Below are 22,986 nucleotides of genomic sequence, written 5' to 3' on the forward strand. Positions count from 1 at the left end.
ATCTCTGGTTGAACTTATATACATTCAAATCCTGGGGAACACAGGTCATGAGGCCAGTGCTTTCCAGGCTCCAAAACACAATCAGCTGGCATTTCTGAGCCCACGAGGAAAGGGTTGTTACACCAACTTCACAGGTGAGAACACTGAGGCTCACAAGTTAATTGAATAGCTTGAAATCAGATGCTAGTCCAGAGCTAGAGCAATTGATTACCCAGGCCTGACCTGGCCTGGCCCAGCCCCACCGGTGGCTTGCAAGGGTCCTCCAGATGGAGCAAGACATGCAATCTTAGATTCTCTTGTTTAGGTGCAATTAACTGCTGCTGCTGTTGCTAATTCGCTTCAGTCGTGTCCGACTCTGTGAGACCCCATAGACGGCAGCCCACCAGGCTCCCCAGTCCCTGGGATTCTTCAGGCAAGAACACTGGAGTGGGTTGCCATTTCCTTCTCCAATGCATGAAAGTGAAAAGTGAAAGTGAAGTCGCTCAGTCGTGTCCGACTCTTATGGACCCCATGGACTGCAGCCCACTAGGCTCCTCCATCCATGGGAGTTTCCAGGCAAGAGTACTGGAGTGGGGTGCCATTGCCTTCTCCGAATTAACTGCTAGTGCCTGGTAACCCATTAAGAAAACAAAGATTTCCAAAGCCTGAAACTCAGAAATGCAAACAAGCAGTCAGCCAGCGTTTCCCAGGGACTCTGATTCGGAAGCATGGCTGATGCTCTGACAATGTCAAAGGCTCCCCCTTGGGACATGCTAGGGACTAGAAGTCCTGCCATTTTCAAGAAGGAAAGGTCAAGGTTTTCAGTTGCTGCTATTCTTGCTTCTTAGAGATTAATCCTCTTGGGATAATTTTCTTGTGGATTCAGTTTGTTGGGGAGGTAGAGTGCAGGTGTTCATATCTGCGTATTTTTTGGTAACTGGGCTTTAAGGCACCACACAGTTGTGGCTCAGATGTGGGTTCTCCATCCACCAGCTGGCATCAGGATACATCCCCTCAGTCTCTCTATACAGTGACACTTCCCTGGTGATGTGCTATGACTTCGATATTTCAACAACTTCTAACATTGGGTCAAGATCAAACCCCTAAGTTATTTTTAAGCTTATAGGGCATTCTTTTATATTATAAAATTATGAGCCTGTTCTCTTGTAATAGGAGAAGGAAGTGGAAACCCACTCCAGTATTCTTGCCTAGAAAATTCCATGGACAGAGGAGCCTGGTGGGCTACAGTCCAGGGGTTGCAAAAAGTCAGCCACAACTGAACACATCAGCGTCCTCTTATAAAGTTAATCATAATATATTCCCACTTGATTCATCATTAGCACTAGGTTCTTCTTCCTTGGGCACAGGTGGGAAGTCAGGGGGCATGGCAGGTTCTGTGCCCCCTGATGGGGTTTAAGTTGAAAAAGCTTGAGTCGTTTGTTCAGAGCAGATGAGCGAGGGGGTAGGGTGTTTGGGAGGAAATGCAGGTTTTTGGTGAGGGCCCGTTGATACTTTTAAACTCATATAGTCACAGGCCCAATGGTTATCACCTGCAGCCCTACTACACCTGAATTCCCCAGGAGCCCAGGTTGAGTCATGCACATAGCAGCTGCCCAAAAACCTTGCGCACAGGTGCGGGAGAGGCTCCTGGGACCCCTGGGGCTTCCTGTAGCCAGGAGGGGACCTCCCCTCTGCCTCACCGCCTCGTCCCCACCAGGAAGTGGCAGCTCTGGTGCAGAGAGGGGTTTCATAGCAGGGCAGATGGAGGCCATGCCTTGCCTGATGGAGAGCTCGTGCTGAACCACAGTGCGTTTCTGCCCTGCTCTCTCCTCCAGTCCCTCTCTGCAAGTGCGTTTTCTGGGCCTGGCAGAAAAAGACTAACAGAAATAGACTCCGTCACAAAAGCCAGGAAAGTGCTAGGCTGTGCCAGAGGCTACTGGTGGGTAAAAGTAGGGGTGGAGTCAAGTTCAAACCAGACCCAGCAGAGGGACTGGAGGCACCCACCGAGCTTGGTCCCAGCCCTTCATTGCCGGCTCGGAGGAGTCATTCAGGGCACTACAGGCTTGCTAGGTTGGAAGCCCAGTTCTGTTTCCTGGCTTTTTGATCCCAGGTGATGTACTTTGCCTGTTTTCCCATTGCGAATGGAGCCTTTGGAGGGTTAACTGAGTTAATACGTGTCAAGCGCGGAGCATGGAACTTGGCCCATGGTAAGTGCCCAACAAATGTTAGATGTTATTACTGTTATCACTACTATTAGGTTGCGCCTGTTGGAGCCTGCCAGCATGGGTGGGAGAGCACGCAGCAGGGCCACTGAGGACAGCCATGCCGGCTGCATACTGCATACCATCCACGTGGTAATGCAGCACACAACCTGTGCAGCTGTCCACGGATCCTGCAGATGGGACAGCCCTACTCCAACTTCTGACTCATATCGTGATGCTTAAGTTGGACCTTTTGGGGCAAGGTCTGATTAACAAAGGAGGGGAGTGTGGCTTTTGAGTAGAGCTCTGTGGATTTGAATCGGGTGTGACCTGGCCCTTGAGAAGGCCCTGGTATTGCAACACGGATGGCAAGGATCTTAGCCAAATCGCTCCTTTCTGGGCCAAGTTTTCCCTCATCTGTTCAGTGTAGGAGGCTGGGTTAGTTTTGGGGAGGCAAATTGGCTTTCTCTTTGAATGCCAATGCTGATTGATTGGCAGTGGCTGTCGGAGGCTTTGTAAAGTGAAGACATGAGAGGTCATTTGGGGCTGGGTGGGAAGGGCTCTTTAATTGTTCTGTGATGTCTGTTTTGAGACCAGGGAGAGAGGAGCTGTGGCACGTGTGTTCAGGCCATTCATGCTCCTCAGATAAGCCCAGTGGTTCTCAACCCTGGCTGTATCAGAGGTTTTACCACACTGATTCAGCAATATAGCACCTGGCATTGGTCATTTTTTGTTTTGAAAGCTCTGCAGGTGATTCTAATGTGTGGCCAGGTTGACGGCTACTGGGGCACACGCCCCTCAGTTCCTGGCAGTCCTGCACTCTGTAACTTCTCGGCATGGTCTATACATTTATGGTACTTTGAGCTTTCTTCTAGTAGAAACGCAAGGGGGGTTAAAAAGGCTAGTCTTCCAAGTCTTACTGCTGGAACGGATTTGTTTTTAAGCTGGGAGGCAGAGGCTGAAGGCACAGCTGCGATTGTGGACTGGGGTATCCAGGTGGCCTCTTCTCAGGCTATACTGCCGGGTTTTCATTGCGGGAGGACTGGGTTTTGCATCTGGGGGCGGTCTCATGGGGCTCAGAAAAGACCAGCCCACTCTGGCTTCATTAGGGAAGCCCTGTGGCTCCTTTAATTTCTCTCTCAAGCTCCTCTCAGTCCCCAGGGAAGGCAGGAAGTCAGGACAATGCAGAGGCCCACTGAGGTCTGCAGGAAGTAATGTGCCCCAAACTCACAGGGCCCCGCTCTGGGTCTTTTGAAGGAGTGCTGGGGGGAGAAGGAAGCAGATGAAAGCTGACTGGGGCCACTGGGCTGGAGAATGCAGGGTCAGGGTGCCAGGCTTGGAGGTGGTGCTTTAGGACCACGGGCAGCCCTGGATGCTGATGGCGCCTCCAAATTACAGTCAGGGTGGCAAAGATGAGATGTTTCTGGGAGGCCACCCAGCCTCAGCCCCTCCACGGGCCCAGAATCCAGCCAGCTTTCCTCGGCCCCTCCCATCACCCCCACAGGACCCAGACCTGAAATTCCAAGGGACAGGTCATGCCGGGCTTTGCCTCCCACCCGGAGTAAGATAGAAGCAATCAAATAACATAGAATTCGATCATATTTTAAAATAAGCTTTATTTAGATTTTTTTGTTTATATTTTATATTTGCATCCATGCCTTCAAGAAACCTTTCCCACGGGAAAGGTTATTTTCATCTAATGTTACCCATAACTCATTCGCTATTTGACGTAGTTCTCTTAAATAAATCATCCTTAGTAACTCTTAGAATTATCTCCTAATTTACAAAAACTGAAATGAAAAGGAACTACTAAATCATTATTACCAGGAGGGGTTGCAACCTTATTTTCTTGTAAGTAAAGGGCAAAACAATAAAAATCAACCAAAAGAAAAAAAAATTCATGGGGGGAGAAAAACATTTCCTAAAATCTCTCTCGCTCCAGCTGTTCTCCCTCGCCGCCAGGCCCGGTGAAATGGCTCAGCCAACAGAGCCCAGAAAGATCCCTAGTAGGTACCCTGCCTACTTTAGGTACCTTTTCCAACCCCATCAGGTCAGAAGGAAAGGGAGCAGCTGACTGGGGCTTTTCTGTTTTAGAGACTTTGGAAAAAATATCCTATCCCTTCTGATAAGAGATGCTTCAGCATTTAAAAATCTGTTTCTTGGTAAGAGCTGCAAACGTTACGGTTAGCAGAAAGCGCAACTACTGTTGTTTAGAGGGTGTGTGAATTGAGCTGTTAGTAGTTAACGTGGTTCAGAGCGGGAATTCACAGGTCAGAAGAGAAGGCAAGGCTAGTTTTAGGCCATGGGAGACCCTGGCTTAGAAGCTCACATGTTCTCCTTCACCTGGCATTACAATGCTCACAGTTTCTTGCTGGTGAAGCCTCACTGGGACCAACACTGGCCCCCAAATAGGCAGGCGTTTCTGCCAGCCCTTCTCTCCTGGGCTGAGTGGGCTCAAAATGCTGTGACAGTTGGACGACAGGGCCTGAGGAATCCCAAGAGACTCCGTGAGGTGTGGGTAGAGGAGCCAACTAGAAGAGGGAGGGCAGAGGTGCTGGGCGCTGTGTCTCCAACAGCCCTCCCCTCGAGACGGGTGCCTCCCCCATGGCACCTGCCTGGCCAATGTGCAGAATCAACCAAGGATGAGAGAGACACAGCTGCAGGGAGGAATGGGGGCCGCTCCAGGACCCTTGGGGAACCCACTTGGGCCAAGTGTCCCTGGGGTCCTACCCTGTGGTCATGCGGTCGGCTGTCGGCTGTCTTGCCCTTTATTCAGCCTCTCTCAAAAGACAGACCCAAGAGAAGGTGACCACGACATCAGGCGCTCTGCTCACTGAGGTCAGTGCTCTTTCAGATAAATAAATATGTATAGAAAGGCCTGGAGACAGCTCTAGGTGTGAGAAAGGCCGAGCGCACTTTCCATGCGGGGGCGGGACAATGGGGGAGAGAGAAGAACAAACAGAAAAAAGCAAGCTTGGAAATCCAATGGTCCCTGGGTTCTGGCCGCCCTAAACTCTACCTTGCACAGTTTGGCAGCAGCATGATCATAAAACAGACAAGTCAACAGAGAACCCGCCTCCCGCCCGCCCCCGTGGAAAAATATACATTCCAATATTTATGTAATAATTTAGCTAGAATAAGTCTTCTGCATTTGTGCAAATAAATTAAGCGGAACAATTTTCTTTTCCCCGTAAAGAAAGAAACGGCAACGCAATTTAAAAACTGGCAGGCCATTAAAAAGAGCCCGTTTGGCCTCTGACAAGCCGAGCCAGGACAGGGCTCCTTGGCCAGGCTTGCAAGTCTCTGTGGAGAGTGGACCTTACCCTGATGATGATGGCCTTTTGGGGTTAAAGTGACTTGGGTGTGCCCGAGAACAGGGTCTGGTCCCACGCGTTCACACTGGAGGGGGGAGGCAGAGTGGGGTAAGGGGGGGAACATCAAAAACAGACCACATCCTCAGGGAGACGGGCTCCAGAAGTAGCAGTTTGGACGAGGGACATTTACAAGCACAGAGGGCACAATAGTTTTGTTATTTACAAATACACAGCAGTCCTTCAAGTTTTCAAGTTTCATAAAAAGGAGGCAGGGAGGGAAAGGGACCAAAAAAATCCCCCAACGAACCGAACAAAAAGAAGAAAAAAAAAAAAACACATTGAAAAAAAAACAAAACAAAAACAAACCCAGATTAACAACACAACTGTATCGCTCCGAGGACAACAGAGAGTTGACATGTTCACACACGGTTGTAGTATGTACATCAATTACAGAGGTGACGACGCAGGGGAGGGGCCCACGCGAGCAGGCTCGGCCACACCCGCGCCCACGTGTGCGAGAGATCGCGCACACACGCACCGCCACGCACGCCCAGCCGCACACCCACCCCCCCCCCCGCTCGCACGCACGTCCACACGCACAGACACGCCCGCCAGGCAGCAGGCGAAGGGAGGCGGGTATCACCAGTCCGCGTCCTCCTCTATGTAATAATCAGGGGCGGTACCATCAAAGAGGCCGGGGTCTAGGGACTTCCGCTGCTTCCCTCTGGCGAAGACACGCGAGATGGAGCCGAATCCCATCTTCTCTTTCTTCTTTTTCCGTTTTTGGTCTTCAAGATCCTCTAGTGACTGCGGAGTCCGGCCAGGTGATGGATGAGGCGGGGAGAAGAACAAAGAAAAGCTGAGCTGGGGCGGAAGACAGGGAGGGGTGGGGGTGGGGGGCATCCGTGGGTAAAGATGCTAGGGTCTGCCCCTCACTCGCTGAGCGGACTTGGGCCTGTTACAGAACCTCTTGGGGACAACATTAGGACCCATCCAAAACTCTCATGAGGATGTCACTAAAGTGAAGATAAAAAAACGCTTAGAACAGCGCCTGGCACACAATAAGCATTCGTGACAGCTGCTGTTGGGGTTTGTACTGTTATTTAAATTCAGTGTGCTGTCCACAGCCTTCCTGTGCTTGTAGGGGGCTTGCAGAAGCACACCCATGCATGCGGCCACGGCTGGCCACAGGGCCCATGAGATGAGCCCTTTGTTAAAGGAGGCGTCAGGAGAACACGGACAACCAGGGAGGAGAAAACCTAAGCTTCATGTCAGCCAAGAGCAAAGACCCTGGACCTTAAGGTTCCCGGGCCTGGCAAGTACTATACTTGTACTGACAGGAAGCAATACTGGCCTCGGTAGAGCCGGGAGGCCAGGGCTGGGTTCTCATCTTAAAGATGATGTCACTACCCGGGGAAACCTGGAGAGCCCCCACCTTCTCTGAGCCCAGTTTTCTCATCTTGTGATGCAGGGATTGTTAATAATAACAAAAACAATGATTAGAAGGAGGAGATCTTTCTCTCAGGATAACTATGGGTTTGCAGCTTTGCAAACAGTCAAGTATTTTATACAAAGATGCAGGGTGGTGTTATTGGTCAAAAAGGTGGAGGTTAGAGTAATGGTTCCTCAAGCCACATCAGAATTACCTTAATTCCAGCCACCTTCCCCACACCCCAGCCTGGCAGATTAGAATCTCTAGGGTGAAGGGCCTAGGAATCTGCAATAGGAAAATCTTCACTGGCAGACCCTGGTGCAGACAAACAGTCCAGAAGACCAGCATGTGGGAACCCCAGGATGAGAGAGCTGACCTCGGCAAACCCCTCTGATCCTCATATCCATGTTTTCCTCCCTACAGCCCCTTTCTCACTCTTAAGATAGGGTACTGAAATGTTAAAAGTGAATTTTAAAAAGTTTGCCGGAGCAAGAGGTCCAAAGAGCCCAAGGCCCCATCATCAGCTTGTGGCTGCCAGGAGAAGACACTCAACAGGGCTGCATGGAGGATGTGGGATGCTCTTAGTAGGTCCACAGATCTGGAAGAGGACGTGACAGGGCAAATCCAGGTGCTGAGCCCAGCTCTTGCACCAACCCACGTGTGACTGAGGTTGTGGCTTGACTGCTGTCTGCCCTGGGTGCCCACGCATGGATGTGGAAATGCCGAGGGCCTGGGGGACAAGTGAAGTCACGGTTAAGCAAGGGTGCAGGGAGGGCCTGAGTGGCCAGGGAAGGCACACCTACCTGTACAATGGGGTTGTGCAGGTTCTTCTGAACTGGGCCGGGACTGTCGCCCTGTAGCCAAAGGAGAGGAGGAAGATGAAACAGCGGAGACACACAACATATGAGAATAGAGGTGGCCCGTGGAGCATGGGCTTTTCTGTGGAAGGAAGTCATCCCTGAGGGACTCCCTGCCTCTGGGGAATCCACCCTCCACCCCGAAAGTAGACACTTCCCAATGGCTCAGTCATGGCACCTCGGGTTCATGGAGATGCTGCCTGGACCAGCGATCCTGGCCAGAGGGCCCTGAGGGGATCTGCCTGTTCTGGCTTCTTGACCCCTATTACCCTCTGACCAACAGATCTGTCACTCAAAGGCTTCCAAGTTCCTCTCCTAATTGACCCACTGAGTTAAAACTGGAAGTTGGTTACACTTGGTGCTTTTCATAAAGAAGTATAACTTTACAGAAAAGCACAAAAATAAAGAATTTTGGGACAGGAAGACTTGTAAGACTATGCAGCCTCTTATTAATATTTCCCCCACAAATAACACAATAAATGTCTTATTGTGTGGAGGGGCAGACAAGGCTCATTAGCCTGATTTACAGATACACAGAGAGGTTCCAGACAGTCCAACATTATAAAGCTAATTAAAACCAGAGCTACAACTCAAATTCAAGACCATCTGTTTTTTTTCTTGGTCTAGTGCTCCTGCCTCTTGAGTATGCAAAAGCCCTCATCATATCCCAGAATCAATCTGCCCTGCCTGGGGTAGGGGCACAGATCACTGGGATCACAAAAGTTATTACTAGGGTGACTTCTGGTGCTCATTCCCAGAACTGCTAGTAAAAGGCAAGAAACAAACCATGTGTCACCTGAGTGAATGTCCATCTTCTCCAGCCTTTCTGTGCTGAGTCCCCACCTCTGCTCTAAATAAGTGACCAGAGCATGAAAGGATGGGGGTTGCTTATTCCAGGCCAGGCTGTTCTTGCAGGTATCAGGTCAGATGCCTGAGAACAGAGCTACACCTGGAGCTATTTTCAGGTTCTTCCTGGCTTACCTGTATGCACATTGAGATGGGGGATGAAGGTGGTTGAGGGAGGGCAGGGATGGAACAAACAGTAGTTTAGTCTTTAGTCCCATCTCAAGGTTTGCAAACAGAATCTATCTATCTGCCAGGCAGCTAAGGTAGGTTGGTTCTCTAAAGGGCCATCTTTGCCAAATGTATGGGTGAGAGAATGAGGCTAGAGCCCACTGAAATATCTACATATAGACTGGCTTATCAAAGCACCCACCGCCTAGCAGCAGGGTCCTGTGTAAAGTGAGCTTGGGAATAAACATGCCAGACCTGCTCTCTAGCAGCAGGTTATGTGCCAAGGCCAAGTTGTGCAAAAGGCTAGATCTGAGCCAAATGCAATTCAGAGACCTTTAAAGAACACTTTCTGCAGGGTGGATTTCCCAGTGGCATTTTGACTGTCAAAGCCCCATTGGGAAGGCAAAATATGGACCTTAGGAAGGTGGTCTTATTTGAGGTGTGCTCAGATACTACAGGGTATCTGGCCCACACTAAGAATGAACGGCAGTGCTGGCTGTAGGTATAACTCAGCACTGACTCCTCAGAAAGACAGTAATGTCAGAGGCCCCTCTACCGGCCAAACCTTCCTTGCCTTGGCTCTGCCAGGACAGCCTTTATCACCAGAATTCTCTCCTGGGAACAAGAGAAGAACAGATTGCTTCCTTCAAGCCCCAGTGAAAACAGAATCCCAGTCCTGAGTGGGATTCAGGCCCCCTTCCCATCCTCGTGTGGCTTCAAGAGGCCCCGGCCAACAGTCTCTGTCACCCACACCACCAGGCTGAGGCAACTCGTTTCAAGTTTAGTCTTAGCTATTAAGTGCTTTTCATTGTTACTGTAGATTTGGAAAAAAAAATTGCTTCCATTATGATTACTAATATAGAAAAGTTACTGATTTTTATCAATTGATATTGTACCAGTACTGATATATACTTCTCATTATTAGTGTAATGACTTCAGGTTATTCTCTTGAGGCTTTCCAGGTAGATAATCACCCCACCGGCAAGTAACAGTTATTCTGTCTTCCTCTCCCACTATATCCACCTCATTTCTTTTTTATTATCCATCTCACTGGTTAATAGAACAACATAAACTGAGTCTGAGAAAGCTTGTCCATGCATTTGAAGACCTGACTCTGCTGTGTCTTTAGGAGATGGCAGGAGAGCCCCAGGGATTATCAACCACATGATGGAACAAATATGAAAAGTGGTCCCCGTACCCTGATCCCAGTGTTTCATGTTCGAGCCTCGATGTGGAGGCTTCCTGTCCTCAGACGCTTGACCCGCCTGCCTTTGTTCACCACCCCCATTCCTGGGAAGCCTGTCTCCCCACCAGTCATCAAGAGTTAGGTGGCTACTGACCTGCACCTCTTGGTAGCTGGGACTCAGTATACAATCAAAAAGCATGTGATCAAGTAAGCAAAGCAAACAAACTTAGAACAAATTCACTGGATGCCTCTCCAGAAGCAAAACATGCAAAAACTCCTGGAGATTAAAAAAAAAAGTCTGGCTGATTCCTGGATGAAGGACCAAGAGCTGGTTCTACAGGGAAATGGGAGTGGTGGTGGTGGTGAGATCCCGACCTCGGAAGGTAGTCTGGGAGGAGACGCCCATGGTCCCAGACACAGCCCACCAGCAGCCCAGGCTGCTCAGCCCCTGTGGCCGACCCAGGCCCGCCTTCCTCTGGATTTTCCTCGCCCTCCCGGACACAAGGAGCCAACAGGCCTCATTTCTTTCTCTCCCCACATCCATCTCTTCTTGCAAAAGGAAAGAACAGAACAGGAAATGCCTCCGCCAGAATGCTCCCTGGGTGGATGAGAGGAAACAGCGGGTAGGTCTTCACCCCTCCACCCCCACCCATGAGGTTTCCAGAGGGGCCCACGGCCCGGGCCCTGCGGCTGCTGGCCTTACGTTGCAGAGGGAGTGTGTCCGGTGTCGGGGGGAGTTGATGTCGCTTGGCGTGGATGACCGGTCGCCTTCGGCGGCAGATGCGTCGGAGATGACAGAGGGCTGCCGGGAGTGGCAGGGGCTCACCCTGACCGCTGGAAAGCAGGGACAGTTGGTGAGTGGGGGAGGGAGAGGATATCTGTGCCTTCACTGCCTTGCAGGTTGTTCCACCCATTATACAGATGGGAGCACTGAGACATACAGAAGAGACTTGCCCCGCTCTCCACCCCTCTATTCCACAGTCCCACACATCACCAGAGAGCTGCTGCTGGCAAGAATCTCCAGTCCCTGGATCCAATAGGCCCCCTCCTAACCAGGATGAAGAGAAGAGCAAAGTTTGCAGGCACCTTGGTGATTGTTTTTCACAATGCTCCCACTGCCTGGATGTTACCTAGACCTGGTGCAATCCTAACAGCTGGTGAATACCAGCTTACCAAGCAAGAAGCCTTGAAGCCACCACTGGCTTTCTCTCTCACTCCGCCACCCCAGCCAATCAGCAGCAGCACCTCCAAACACAGCTGTAAATCCGGCCACTTCTCTCTAGCCCCACCACCACGACCCTAGCCCAGGTCACCACTGTCTCTTGCCTAGAAGACCATGGCAGTCTCCCAGATGGCCTCCATTCCTCATTGCAGTGAGAGCCAGGCAACCGGTCTCAGTTTACCTGGGGGTAGAAATGCGGTCCTTCTGCAAACGAAGGGATTCAGCCCTGCCCACCTCCACCCAGCCTCAGCTCATGTCACACCGCCTTTCGGATGGTGCCCGACATGCACTCTTTCCCTCCTGCCTCAGCCTTCCCTGGTCCTGCTGCCCATAGGGCACATTCTTATCCTTCAAGTCTCAGCCTGACCTGAGCGAAACCTCTCCCCACCCAATTATCAGCTCTCCCCACTCTCTTTTTTCCCATCAAAGCACCTGCTTTCTGTTGATTTCTCTCCCTGAACTAAGATCTGTAATCATACTTTGTCAATTTAGTTACATGTGTTTTCTGTCTTTACACCTACAATGCCAGCTTGATGAGGGTGGACATTCTGGGTTTCTTATCCATGTCCAACCCCAGAACTCATGGTACCTGGCATGTAGTAGGTGCTCAGTTAATAGCAGCTGAATGCCTATAAGCCCACCAGAGTCCCTCCAGCAGATCGCTCTCCTGGCTGTAGGCGCTGGCCCTGGATGGAGGAAGCACTTACTGCTGGACAAGACTGAGGGCCTGTGGTGTGCAGGCGGCGCCTCAGCAGTGAGGGCTACATTACTGAGAGGCGATCTTTGCTGCCAGGGGTCCTATGGAGGAGTGGGTGGGGTAGGGTGGTGTGGGTGCCTTTGGAGTCAGAAGCTTGGGTTCCTAGCTAGGTGACAGCAGGAACCACAGGCTCCAGAAGCCAGCTGCCTGTCTCCAATCTGCACCTGTCATATAAATGCCACTCACAGGAGGGACAAAAAAATGGAGCCAAGTGTGCTGCAGATGTGCAGAGGGGTTTGGGGTTTGTACTGTAGCCGGTGGGTCTAGATGTTGACCAGAGGCTGAGCCCCTCTCCCCACCAGTGCCTGGAGCAAACAGCCCTAACATTTATTTCTGACCTTCCCACACATCCAGTGATTACCTGGAGCTGTCAGTCAAGGAACTCTCACTGTCTCCTCCGCCAAAGGATGCCCATGTGATCCAGACAGGAGGATCAGGTATCCACAGCCCAACACTGTGATTGGTCCAGGGGTGGGCATGTGAACTGGCTGGCCAATCAGTGTAGCCACTCCCTAGATACAGTGATTGGTTTGGATACAGGCACGTGACCCTGGCTGGCCAATCAGAGTCCTTCTTTGGGATTTACTCTACACACAGAGAAAGAGTTCTCTTAAGAGTTTAGAGCTGCAGGGGCCCTAAAAGCCAGAAACTGCTGGACACTGTTTTCTGCTTTGTGGCAAGAGGTAGTCTAAAGATGAGGCCAAATGTAGGCAGGCAGAGCTGAGAGATGGAGCGAGTCAGACCCAGATATTGTCTGAACCTTGGTATCCAGCTATACTTGAGGTTTATCATTCTGATTTTTCAGTTACCCTGAGCCATGGCCTTTGCCCCACACATCCCCCAAAGCAGCGACAGTGTGTAAAGAGGATGCTCGCCTCCTGAGATGCCTCCACAGCCGTGGCTGGGCTAGGTTGGGCTGGACTCACCTTGCCGGTCCGCAGGGTGGGGGGGATGTGAATGGTAGAGAGTCTGCTGGCTCTGTCGGATGGCTGCGGTCAGCGGGAGGTCTGCCTGCACCACCCACTCCTGGTTGCCATTAAGCACCGTCTCGCCGGGCATGGCGAGTGAATGCCGCTTGGGGACGTCCTTGGTCAGTGTGGCTAAGGACTGCTTGGCCTGGAGAGAGAGCCGGGGAACAGGAAGAAGACCATGTGATCAAGGGGACTCCTCTCCACCTACTGCTGGGCCATCACCCACCATCCTGAGAAAGCCAGGCATCTGACACATCAGGGCATGTCCAGCTCTGCACCACTTGCCAATCAGCACATCACCTAGGGTGTGCTCTGGGGTTAGTCATCCCTTAGTTCCTGCTGACACACAGTCAGACCACAAAGGGGGATGGAGGACACACTTAGCACCCATTCTCTTGGTTTCTCTGGGATTTGAATGAGATGGTAAGAAAGTGGTGTTTTGCCTTTTTTCCTTTGTGCTAAGTCGCTTCAGTCATGTCCGACTCTTTGCGACCCCATGGACTGTAGCCCACCAGACTCCTCTGTCCATGGGATTCTCCAAGCAAGAATACTGGGTTACCATGCCCTCCTTCTTCCTGACCCTTTATCCCCTTCAGTTCAGTTCAGTCGCTCAGTTGTGTCCGACTCTTTGCGACCCAATGAATTGCAGCACACCAGGCCTCCCTGTCCATCAACTCCTGGAGTTCACTCAGACTCACGTCCATTGAGTTGGTGATGCCATCCAGCCATCTCATCCTCTGTTATCCCCTTACCTCCTCTCAAATTCAACCTGTGATGGCTCCTTCACAAGGTTCTGTGCAACACAGGCTGGGAACAGGGCAGACCTTCAGCCTGGCTCCCAGGATTCCATGAGAACACGTGAGAAACAAGGAAACCCGGGACACAGGTGTGGGGCTGAGTTTGGGCAGGTCAACAGTCAGACAGCTCTTCCTTTCTCTGTCTCCTGACTGAAGTTATGGACCTTTGGGTTGGCTTTGGGTCAGCTCCCCACCAGGGTATAGGGGGTCTTATTAGAAGTTGTCCCAAATTATTCAGGGGAGAAAAGGGTACATATTAGAAAAGTATTAATGCATACTTTCCATCATATTCAACTTCTGCTTCCCCACTTACTCCCCAGGCTCATGCCAGGGGAGGGGCCCATGGGCTGTAACTGAGAACAGATGGCAGAGCCACCATGAGTGCTGGCTTTGCCCCTAATATGAACACAGATGAAATGGAAAGACTTCATCTCATCTTTCTCCTAGCTCCAGAACTTTCCATACCCCAAGACCCTGGGCTCCTCCAGGCAGAGAAAGAGACCAGCTGAGAAATGAAGTCCTTAGCCTAAAGCCTGATACAGCCTCATCACATTGACCAGCTGTGTTATTTTAGATAAATCACTGCCTTCTGTGAGCCTCAGTTTCCCTATCTGTGTAATGAAAAGCTTGGACCAATCTTTAGGGCTCTCTGTAGCTTGGACACTCCAGGAGTCTATGAAATCACTCCCCTTCCACTGCCAGCCCCCAGGGAATATAAACCCCCTTGGCAAAGAGAGGCTGAGTTGAAGGATTCAGCTCCTCATCCACCAGCCAGGTAATAATCTCTACCTGGTTTAGAAAACTGTCATGTGCTCAAGTGTAACAGCCCTGGGTCTCAAGCAGGGAGTGCAGGATTAGCTGTGCTTGCCAGAGGAGAAATTAGAGGTTAAGTAACTTCTCCAGGAGTGCACAGTAGGTATGATGTCAAAGTTGGGCCCCAAGCCTGGGAGCTCCATGGTTGTCTGTGGTGCCCACTCTCCTCTGGGGCAAGGAAATAACCAGCACAAGTGATGCAGCCTCTGAATCCATGAGGCAGAGAGTAGGGTTTGGCTGGTCATCACGGGATCCCCAGCACCTGGCTTGGGGCTGGGCACAATGAGTGAAGCACTCAGGAAAACTGCAGAGGGAGTGGAAGCAGGTCTCTGCCACGTCCAGGCAGACATCCCAGGGAATCTGTGCTGTTCACTTACTACAGGAACAATGGAGCAATCCTTTTACTGAAGGAAGGAGCCAGGCTGGCCGTGTCTTGGAGCTGCCACGTTCCTGCAGCAGGACCACCAGCATCATGGACTCGTTTCCTGGACCAGCGCGCCTCACTGGGGACCACATCTGCTCTCCCCTCCAGGTGTCTGTGCGCCTGGCCTCCCAGCCCTCCATCCTGGCTCTGCTCTGTGTAGTTGGCTGCCCCACTCCTTGGCTTCCTTCTGCCCAATCCATCTTGGCTGCCAGACGGGTGGACTCTGGGGGGAAGCGAGCGGCCGTTCAGTCTGCCATCAGCGCTGACTCTCAGCTCTGCCCTCTTGCAAACACCCCCAGCCACGCACATGGAAAGCACAGGCAAGTCCAAGTCATCCCCTGAAATAAGCAGCCCCTTGAGGCAGCGTAGAAAGAGGCCTGGGCAGGACCACTCTACTGTCCCCACCTGGCTTCATTCTCCCAGGTGGAGCCTCACCTCTGTCTAGGCCTGAGAGCAGCACCTTCTGTGAATAACTCAGCAGGCAGCTTGGCATTATTACTGCCTGACAATGTGGAGGAGCCTACCTTTAGTCCTGCAGGACGGGGCAGGTGTGTCTGTGAGTTCTGAGCACAGGGACCTGTGACAAACTGTTCACTCATGAGTTTAAATTTCCAAGACTGAGCAAAACAGAGATGTTTAGTGCAGATGAGGCATATAAAGTCTAACTTAAAATACTTGCATGTACACACACACTCACTCTCTCTCTCTCGCTGCTGCACTGGATCATTTCTTTTTTTTTTTGGTGGCAATCTGCACATTTCTCTACTAATCTCCTCCATTGAATGCAGTTCAACACTAGGAGCTCGCTCTTCTCTCTGAGCCTACATGCCCTGCTGGGCACCCTGAACCCACAGTTTTGAGCTCCTGGGAACTGGTGAATAGGCTCAAACACCCTCATGTGACAAAAGTCAGACAGAACACAGTATAAACTCCATTTCTATTATTTGACTTGCTATGTGATCTGGAGCAAGGTACTCCACCACCCTGAGCCTCAGGGTCTTCACAGTAAGATGGGGAACTGAGAGGGATCATTGTCTGTAAGTGCATCCCCCTGGAGTTGTGTGACAAGGCAGCCTAGTATAGCGCCTTGGAGCCTGGGCTCTGGGATCCAACAGCCTGGATCTGAGCCCAGCTCTGCCACTTCCTAGCTGCGGGATCCTGGGAGAGGCCTCTCGCCTGTGCCTTCACACCCTTGTCTGTCTGATGAGGAAACATGGTTGCTATGGAGAGCACTTGGCCTATGGTTTAAAAAAAAAAGGCTCAATAAATGTCAGTGACTGTTATTATGAAACAGTTTCTACTTCACAAGTAGGAGTCAGACATGGAATAATTCACAGGAAGGCCCAGGATACTGTCTGGTTTGCTGTCCAACAGTAGCAGGCTGTTAGGATTATTTATGCCTCTGTGAGATTGGATAATCCAGGAAGTAGAAGGGAAGAGGAGTGTGGAGCCCTGCCCTCCTCTCCCTCAGGTTCCTGCCTGAAGGCCAGGCTGTGTTTCCAGTCAGAGAGTTGGCCTGACCTGTGAGGGATGCTGTGAGTGAGGCTCACTGGCTTATCACGGGATCTGTGTTGTCGAGGGGCTTTCCAGGTGGCAGTGGTGGTAAAGAACCCACCTGCCAATGCAGGAGACGTACGAGACGAGGGTTTGATCCCTGGGTAGGGAAGATCCCTGGAGGACGGCATGCCAACCTGCTCCAGTATTCTTGCTTGGAGAACTCCATGGACAGAGGGGCCTGGCAGGCCACAGTCCAGAGGGTCGCACAGAGTCCTACACGACTTAAGCGACTAAGCATGCACGCATGCCAATTCAGGAGACATAAAAGGCGTGGATTTGATCCCTGGGCAAGGGATATCTCTCCCGCCAAAGCCTGGGAGGATTTCAGGGCAGGAACACTTGTACCAAACATGAGGTCATGCTCGGATGGATTCCAGCTGCACAAAAGCTGCATTTGCACTAAAAAGTCATCACGTTGGCTACAAGTGGACTTGACGACCGTCTTCCTGGGCTTACTCACTGCGACCCTGTCCCAGATCTCAGGATGTGGTGGCAGTGGGTCCAGCATGGAGGCACCAGAATGAGCTGATAAGGCAATACTGGGTCCACACCTTCTCCAACCAACCCACAGGGTGGAGAGAGGCCCTATGGGGGACAACGTCAGGCCTGGGCAGGCTCTGACCCTCACATGTGTGGCTGGAGGGGTCTGAGCTCAGGCCTAGTGCTTGGGAGCTGGCTGTGGGCAAGGGCTGGTCTGCTGGGCCAGGATGGCAGTGGTCCAGGGCTGGGAGGTTTGCTGTGTGGCCAGGCTGATTTCCTTAAAGGGAGGGCAGGGGTGGCGCCAACCCAGAGCACAGCTGTTAAAAAGGAACCAAAACCACCCTTGTCCCCATTTTTCACATGTGAGGGAACTGAGGCCCAGGCCATTCAAGGTCACACAATGACCAGCTAGTAGACAGGACACGAGAATCCACAACTCTTCATCTCGGGGTGGCCTGAGGACAGGATGGTCTCCAACATCAGTAAGAACAGCTAAGGTTCACTGATGGTGGATGGTGAACCTACCTTCATCCCTCATCACCACACCTCACAATCACCCTAGGAGGAAGGTCTTATACACATGGACACAGGGTCGGAAAGTTAAGTCACTTGTCAAAGATCACACAGCCAGAAAATGCAGGACCCAATCTGGGACCATGTTAGAACTGAACAACCAGGGTGCAAACAGATGCTGAGATGAGGGAATCCCACACTCCATTCTTGAGAAACATTCTGCTCTACAGAGGAGTGGTTCTCACCAGGGTGAATCCTCTCCCCATCCAGGGAACTCTGGGAAATGCCTGGAGACTTTCTCGTAGTTGGGGGTGCTACTGGTGTCTAGTAGGTGGAGGCCAGGGATGGGTATTGTTGCACACCCAACAGTGCATGGGATGGCCCCACCAGAGACTTCTCTGACCCCAAATGTCAACAGTGTGGAGGGTGAGAAACCTTGATTACAGTGTACATAGTAAACTTAAGAATTGTTTCCTGTTTTGGAGAAGCAGTGTTGATACAAAACAAAAGTCTAGGCCACCAGGAACCAGGCTCCAGGGGAACAGCCTTGCACCTGGGATGGGTGGAGGGAAGCCTGTGACCGCTGGGCTGGTAGCCCTGTCTCCGGCCTGCTCGCTGATAAGAAGGGGTGTCCCCTCCAGGCCAGCACCTGGGCGTCCTTTCAGAGGCCTCCCATCATGGAGCGCAAGGACTGCTGGACTCCCAGCTCTGCCTCTCAATTCTCTAGTCAGCTCTGGGTGAGCCTCCTGCATGCCAGACCTGTTTCCACATCTGTGAAATGGGCACAGTAAGAATATGCAGCTCACTGGAGTGACTGAGTGCTCTGGAATTAGATAGTGGTGATGGTTGTACAATTTTGTGAACAAACTAAAAACCACTAAATTGTACATCATAAAAGGATGAATTTTATGGTATGTGACTAGTATCGCAATAAAATAGCATGCTGAACAGTTTTTAAATTAACAAAACCACCACCACAGGGTGGTCCCGTGGAGCCAGTGTGTCTACAGAGGCAAAACTGCCCCTTGGGTGGGAATGCCGAGTTTGGCCAGGAGTTGTTATCAGGAGATGTCCCCTCCCCAAGGGTGGGAGCCTCAGGTGCTGTCACCAAACACCAAGAGAGGTGTTCATTTCTTGGGAAGCTGTATCTCTGACTCTTTCTTACTCAAGTGAAGCGGCCCTTTTCAGCTGCATAGGGTGTGTGGAGAGACCCAGCGGAGGCTGGGTCGGGGAGGGACGATGCCTGATTTGGGACAGGGCCTGCTCGCCCCTCACCTGGCAGCTGCCTCAGGCCTTCAGTGTTGTGAGCAGGTCACGTAATGAAATTACCCATCACTGGTGCCATAGCCAGAACTCCTAGAGCAGGAATAAGCAGGTGACCCCAGATGGGCCATTTGGATATCCTGTACTGGATCAGACTTTTAAAAACGGAAGTGAAATTCAGAGGACAAAGGGTTCATTCAGGTTCATCCTCCTGGCAGGGGTCACTGAGCGGACCATTCCAGATGGAATCCTGGGTTCCCCACTGGCTGCAGCTGCCTTGGCTTTGGCCCATTTCCAAGCTGACCCTCTACTTTCCCATTGCACCTGTGAGCTCTTGACTTCCTTCCAGTGCACCCTGTGTGCTCGAACCTGAGCTGCTTTCTGTTGCTTACAACGCAAGGACTTGGGCGTGCATGCAGGGAAAGTGCCTTCCATCTGCTCTCGACCTGGCCAGCAGTGCAGTGAGGGAAGCCAGACAACACTGACTGGAGTCGGCAGTCTTGGAGGCCCCTAGGCTGTGAAATTCTGCAACAGAGAGGACCTCCAGGGAAGCGGACACACCAACAACACAGGTTGTCACGGGCTGTGTTGATGTGACAGCAAACCCACCACCTTGAGCTGCAAATATTCACCTCTCTATTCACACTTAGCAGAGAGGTGTGATGCTGGCCAGAGGGAGGAGGCAAGAGCCTAAGTGCCACTGGCCTTAGGCTCTTAGAATCAAAGCAGGCTGAGTCATCTGGGCATGGTAAGAGTGGAAGTAGAGGTGAGCTGGCTCCTAATCCTGAAAGACACCTGAGTTCCCCAGGATGCCTGCAGCTAGTGGTCAATGGCGATGTGGACCCATCTGTCCATCCATAGGACACCAGGAAGACTTGGCAGAATAGCAGTCTTGTCTCACGCTGAGCCCCCTTCCTACATCTACAACTTGAAAGGTTTTTGTCTGGTCTGCATATGGCAGCAGGGCCGCCAGCACCACTGACCCCACTGGTGGGAAGATCCCAGAGACCCGGCCTGGGCAGCTCTCACCACTAGGGGTCAGCATTGGACATGGAGACTCAGGACGCAGAGGGTGGGATTGGTCCCAGGAAGTGGCCCACGGATCCTGCCCTGCCCTGGGTGACCCCTTGTCCTGAAAGAAGTGACTATTTAAAATCTTCCTGTTTTCATATCATCACTGACCATGTACAGGAGTGGCTAAGTGCTTCTCTTGCATTATTTCATCGAAACCCTCACCAGAGCCCTACAGAGTACACGCAGGCTCCTCTGTCCATGGAATGCTGCAGGCAAGAATATTGGAGTGGGTTGTCATTTCTTTCTCCGGGGAATCTTCCTGACCCAGGGATTGAACCCAGGTCTCCTGCATTGCAGGCAGATTGTTTACTGTCTGAGCCACTGGGAAAACCATGGACTATATGCAGGTATCCCTACTGACACCTGAGGGAGCTGAGAGCCAGATGGGTGAAGGGTTCTGCCCTGGGTCACACCGCTAGAAAGCAATGGAGGCTGTATTTGAACCCAGAGCCCATGGCAGCAACCACTGTTAGCTGGCATCAGTGCTCTCCAGGAGAACACTGAGTTCTGGCTAAGAGCCAGGTGGGACTTCCCCAGGTCCTGTCCCAGGAATTCCCCTCCACACTCTCCTCCCATCCACCATTGCATTAAGCCTCTGGTAGTTTCAAGGGCTTTAAACCACGAGGTCCCAGGACTTTCTCAAACACCTGGTGGGAGGGCAGGGTGGAATAAAGATCCTCACCCCCACCCCAGGACCAGGTAAAGGTCACGGAAGCTCAGAGAAGTTCAGTGAGCAGCCCAAGGTCACACAGGAGAAGGTAGAACAGAACTCCAGGGCTCTGGACCTTGGTTCTATTGCCTGACCAGGCTTGAAAACACCACCTAGACTCTATCTCCACAGGCAGGCTGCACATCTCCGAGGAAAACATGGTGTTTGGAAGTATTCTGAAGGATTGTTTTAGGTTAGAAAAAAAAATAACATTTTTTTTTCCCTTGAGGATCCAAGCAATAAGACAATAGGATGGAAAAACAGGGAGGAAAAAAAAAAGTAAATAAAGGCCACTTACGATCTTACTACCCAGAGATAACCATTATTAATTTTTTGGTGTTTTTCCTCCCAAGTGTTAGTGGATGGTCTCCCAGCATTCCCACTCCAATATTCTTGCCTGCAGCATTCCATGGACAGAGGAGCCTGCGTATACTCTGTAGGGCTCTGGTGAGGGTTTCGATGAAATAATGCAAGAGAAGCACTTAGCCACTCCTGTACATGGTCAGTGATGATATGAAAACAGGAAGATTTTAAATAGTCACTCCTTTCAGTCTGGCCCCAGGCAGGCAGATGGAAGGCTGTGCGGTTGACACGAAAAAAAGCACACACAGCATCCCAGGTCGCACCCCCTGCTTTAGTCCCGCCCCTCCAGACTCCCACCAGCAAGCCTTGTCTCCCAGCACTTCCTGCGCCCAGAACGTGACATCACTTCCGGCAGGTGCCCCACCCAGCCTGTGTGGGTGAAGGGGCGGGGTCTCACCATGGCCAGCTCCGCCTCCAGCTCCTTCATCCGGTTGTCCTTGAGGTCCAGCTGGGAACGCAGTGCTGTGGCGTGGTCCGTGGCCTCCTTGGCTTGGCGCCGCAGCTCCCACTTCTCGCGCTCTAGCAGGTCCTTCTCCTTAGCCAGAGCTTTCACGGCATCCTCGCTTTCCTGCGGGGAGAGGCCAGCATTACCAGGGGCATGGGTGGGGCCAACCTTTGGCCAGGAGATGCCCAGAGGCCCTTGACCCCTGGACTAGTAGAACGTTCGGGGGTGGGGGTGGGGGTCCCCCATGCTCGGGCCCTGGAGGAAGAAAGCCCTGGGTTCAAGCCAGTCTCTGCCACACACTAGCTGCGAGACGGGAACAGAAACAAACCATTAGTAGATGCTCAGCCATTATTTTTTCAGTGGATAAATGAGCAAACGAATGTCATGGATAAGTTCTTTTAACTCAAGTCTTCGTTTCTCCGTATTTGAAATGGGGGCAGGGAATCAACACTACTCTATCAAAAAACTGTTATAAAGATTAAATGACTCCATGTGAAGGAAATAGTTAAACGGAGTCTGATAAAAGGGTCAACAGTGGGTTTGGGCTTGGTCCTCTGTTCTACTGTTTGGTAATGTGTATGTCACGGGAAAACTGACAGAGGAGACATCTACAGCTCGGCCACCTTGGCTGCCATGGGGCCCTGTCACCATCCTACAAGGTCACAGCTGATGATGGGACAGGTTGGACCCCCAGCTAGCTGGGGTGTCTGACTGCAGGGCAGTCCTCTGCCCTTCACTGTGGGCCCTGCTCCCCGCTGATCCATCTGCATGGGCTGTTTTCTCCATGATGCTGAGGGGAGGGCCATGGGCTCCAGCTGTGCTCTTCCAGGAAATCCAGCAGACAAGGAATAGCTGGCTGGATCAGAGGACCTGACGTCTGTTGGCAAGAGCCGAATTTCATGATCCTGGGCATCTTTCCCCTCTAGAGAAAGGGTCCGAGCAGGGGGCCCTGCCTACCCAACCAGCCACAGTCTTTTCACCAACTAAATTGGGAGCCAAACTTAAGGTCTCTGTGTAGCCTGTGTCCGAGCTGGGAGTAGCATCCTGCCTTGTCTAACAGCCCTGCAGTCAAAGGCCTGACTTCCAGATGGTCTCTACATCTGGCCCCTCCTCTGTGGCTGTCACAGAGCTGGAGCTGTGGCTTAGGGTCCAGGGAAAGAGACAGTCTGGGTCGAATTCTGGCTCTGAAAGAACAAGTTGCAATGACTACTGTGCCTCAGTTTCCTCATCTATTACATGGGATCACAGCACCTATCCTTGAGGGTTATTACCATGAGGACCAGACGAGATAATCCAAGGTCAGAGTTTAGAAGGGCACCGGGCACATAGCAGGGCTCCCCAGGTGGCAGCTAGTGGTAAAGAACCTGCCAGCCAATGCAGGAGACTTAAGAGATGTGGGTTTGATCCCTGGGTCAGGAAGATCCCTTGGAGGAGGGCATGACCACCCACTCCAGTATTCTTGACTGGAGCATCTCATGGACAGAGGAGCCTGACAGGCTACAGTCCATGGGGTCCCAAAGAGTTGGACATGACTGAAGCGACTTAGCAGGACACACAGCAGGTGCTCACTCATTCATTCGGGATGCTCCTCAAATGTCTTCTTCAGGAGGCCTTT

General features: G+C 51.7%; 1 protein-coding gene across 3 annotated transcripts in view; it reads right to left on the bottom strand.

Moving 5' to 3' along the window:
* The window catches only part of KAZN (kazrin, periplakin interacting protein), a 1,028,616-nt gene that overhangs the window by 45,038 nt on the left and 960,592 nt on the right, over positions 1 to 22,986 (bottom strand). For 2 of the 3 annotated variants that reach the window (XM_055582645.1, XM_055582646.1), the window contains exons 4-8: positions 21,324 to 21,494; positions 12,889 to 13,078; positions 10,687 to 10,817; positions 7,730 to 7,780; positions 3,782 to 6,301 (exon numbers count right to left, since the gene is read on the bottom strand). In XM_055582645.1, the coding sequence (XP_055438620.1) occupies positions 6,134 to 6,301; positions 7,730 to 7,780; positions 10,687 to 10,817; positions 12,889 to 13,078; positions 21,324 to 21,494 (711 nt within the window). In that variant the 3' untranslated portion in view covers positions 3,782 to 6,133. Of the gene's footprint in view, positions 1 to 3,781; positions 6,302 to 7,729; positions 7,781 to 10,686; positions 10,818 to 12,888; positions 13,079 to 21,323; positions 21,495 to 22,986 lie in introns of those variants that run through there. The other variant, XM_055582647.1, reaches the window with a different exon arrangement.

Source organism: Bubalus kerabau, chromosome 5 (genome assembly GCF_029407905.1).
Source record: "Bubalus kerabau isolate K-KA32 ecotype Philippines breed swamp buffalo chromosome 5, PCC_UOA_SB_1v2, whole genome shotgun sequence".
NCBI classification, from domain to species: domain Eukaryota; kingdom Metazoa; phylum Chordata; class Mammalia; order Artiodactyla; family Bovidae; genus Bubalus; species Bubalus kerabau.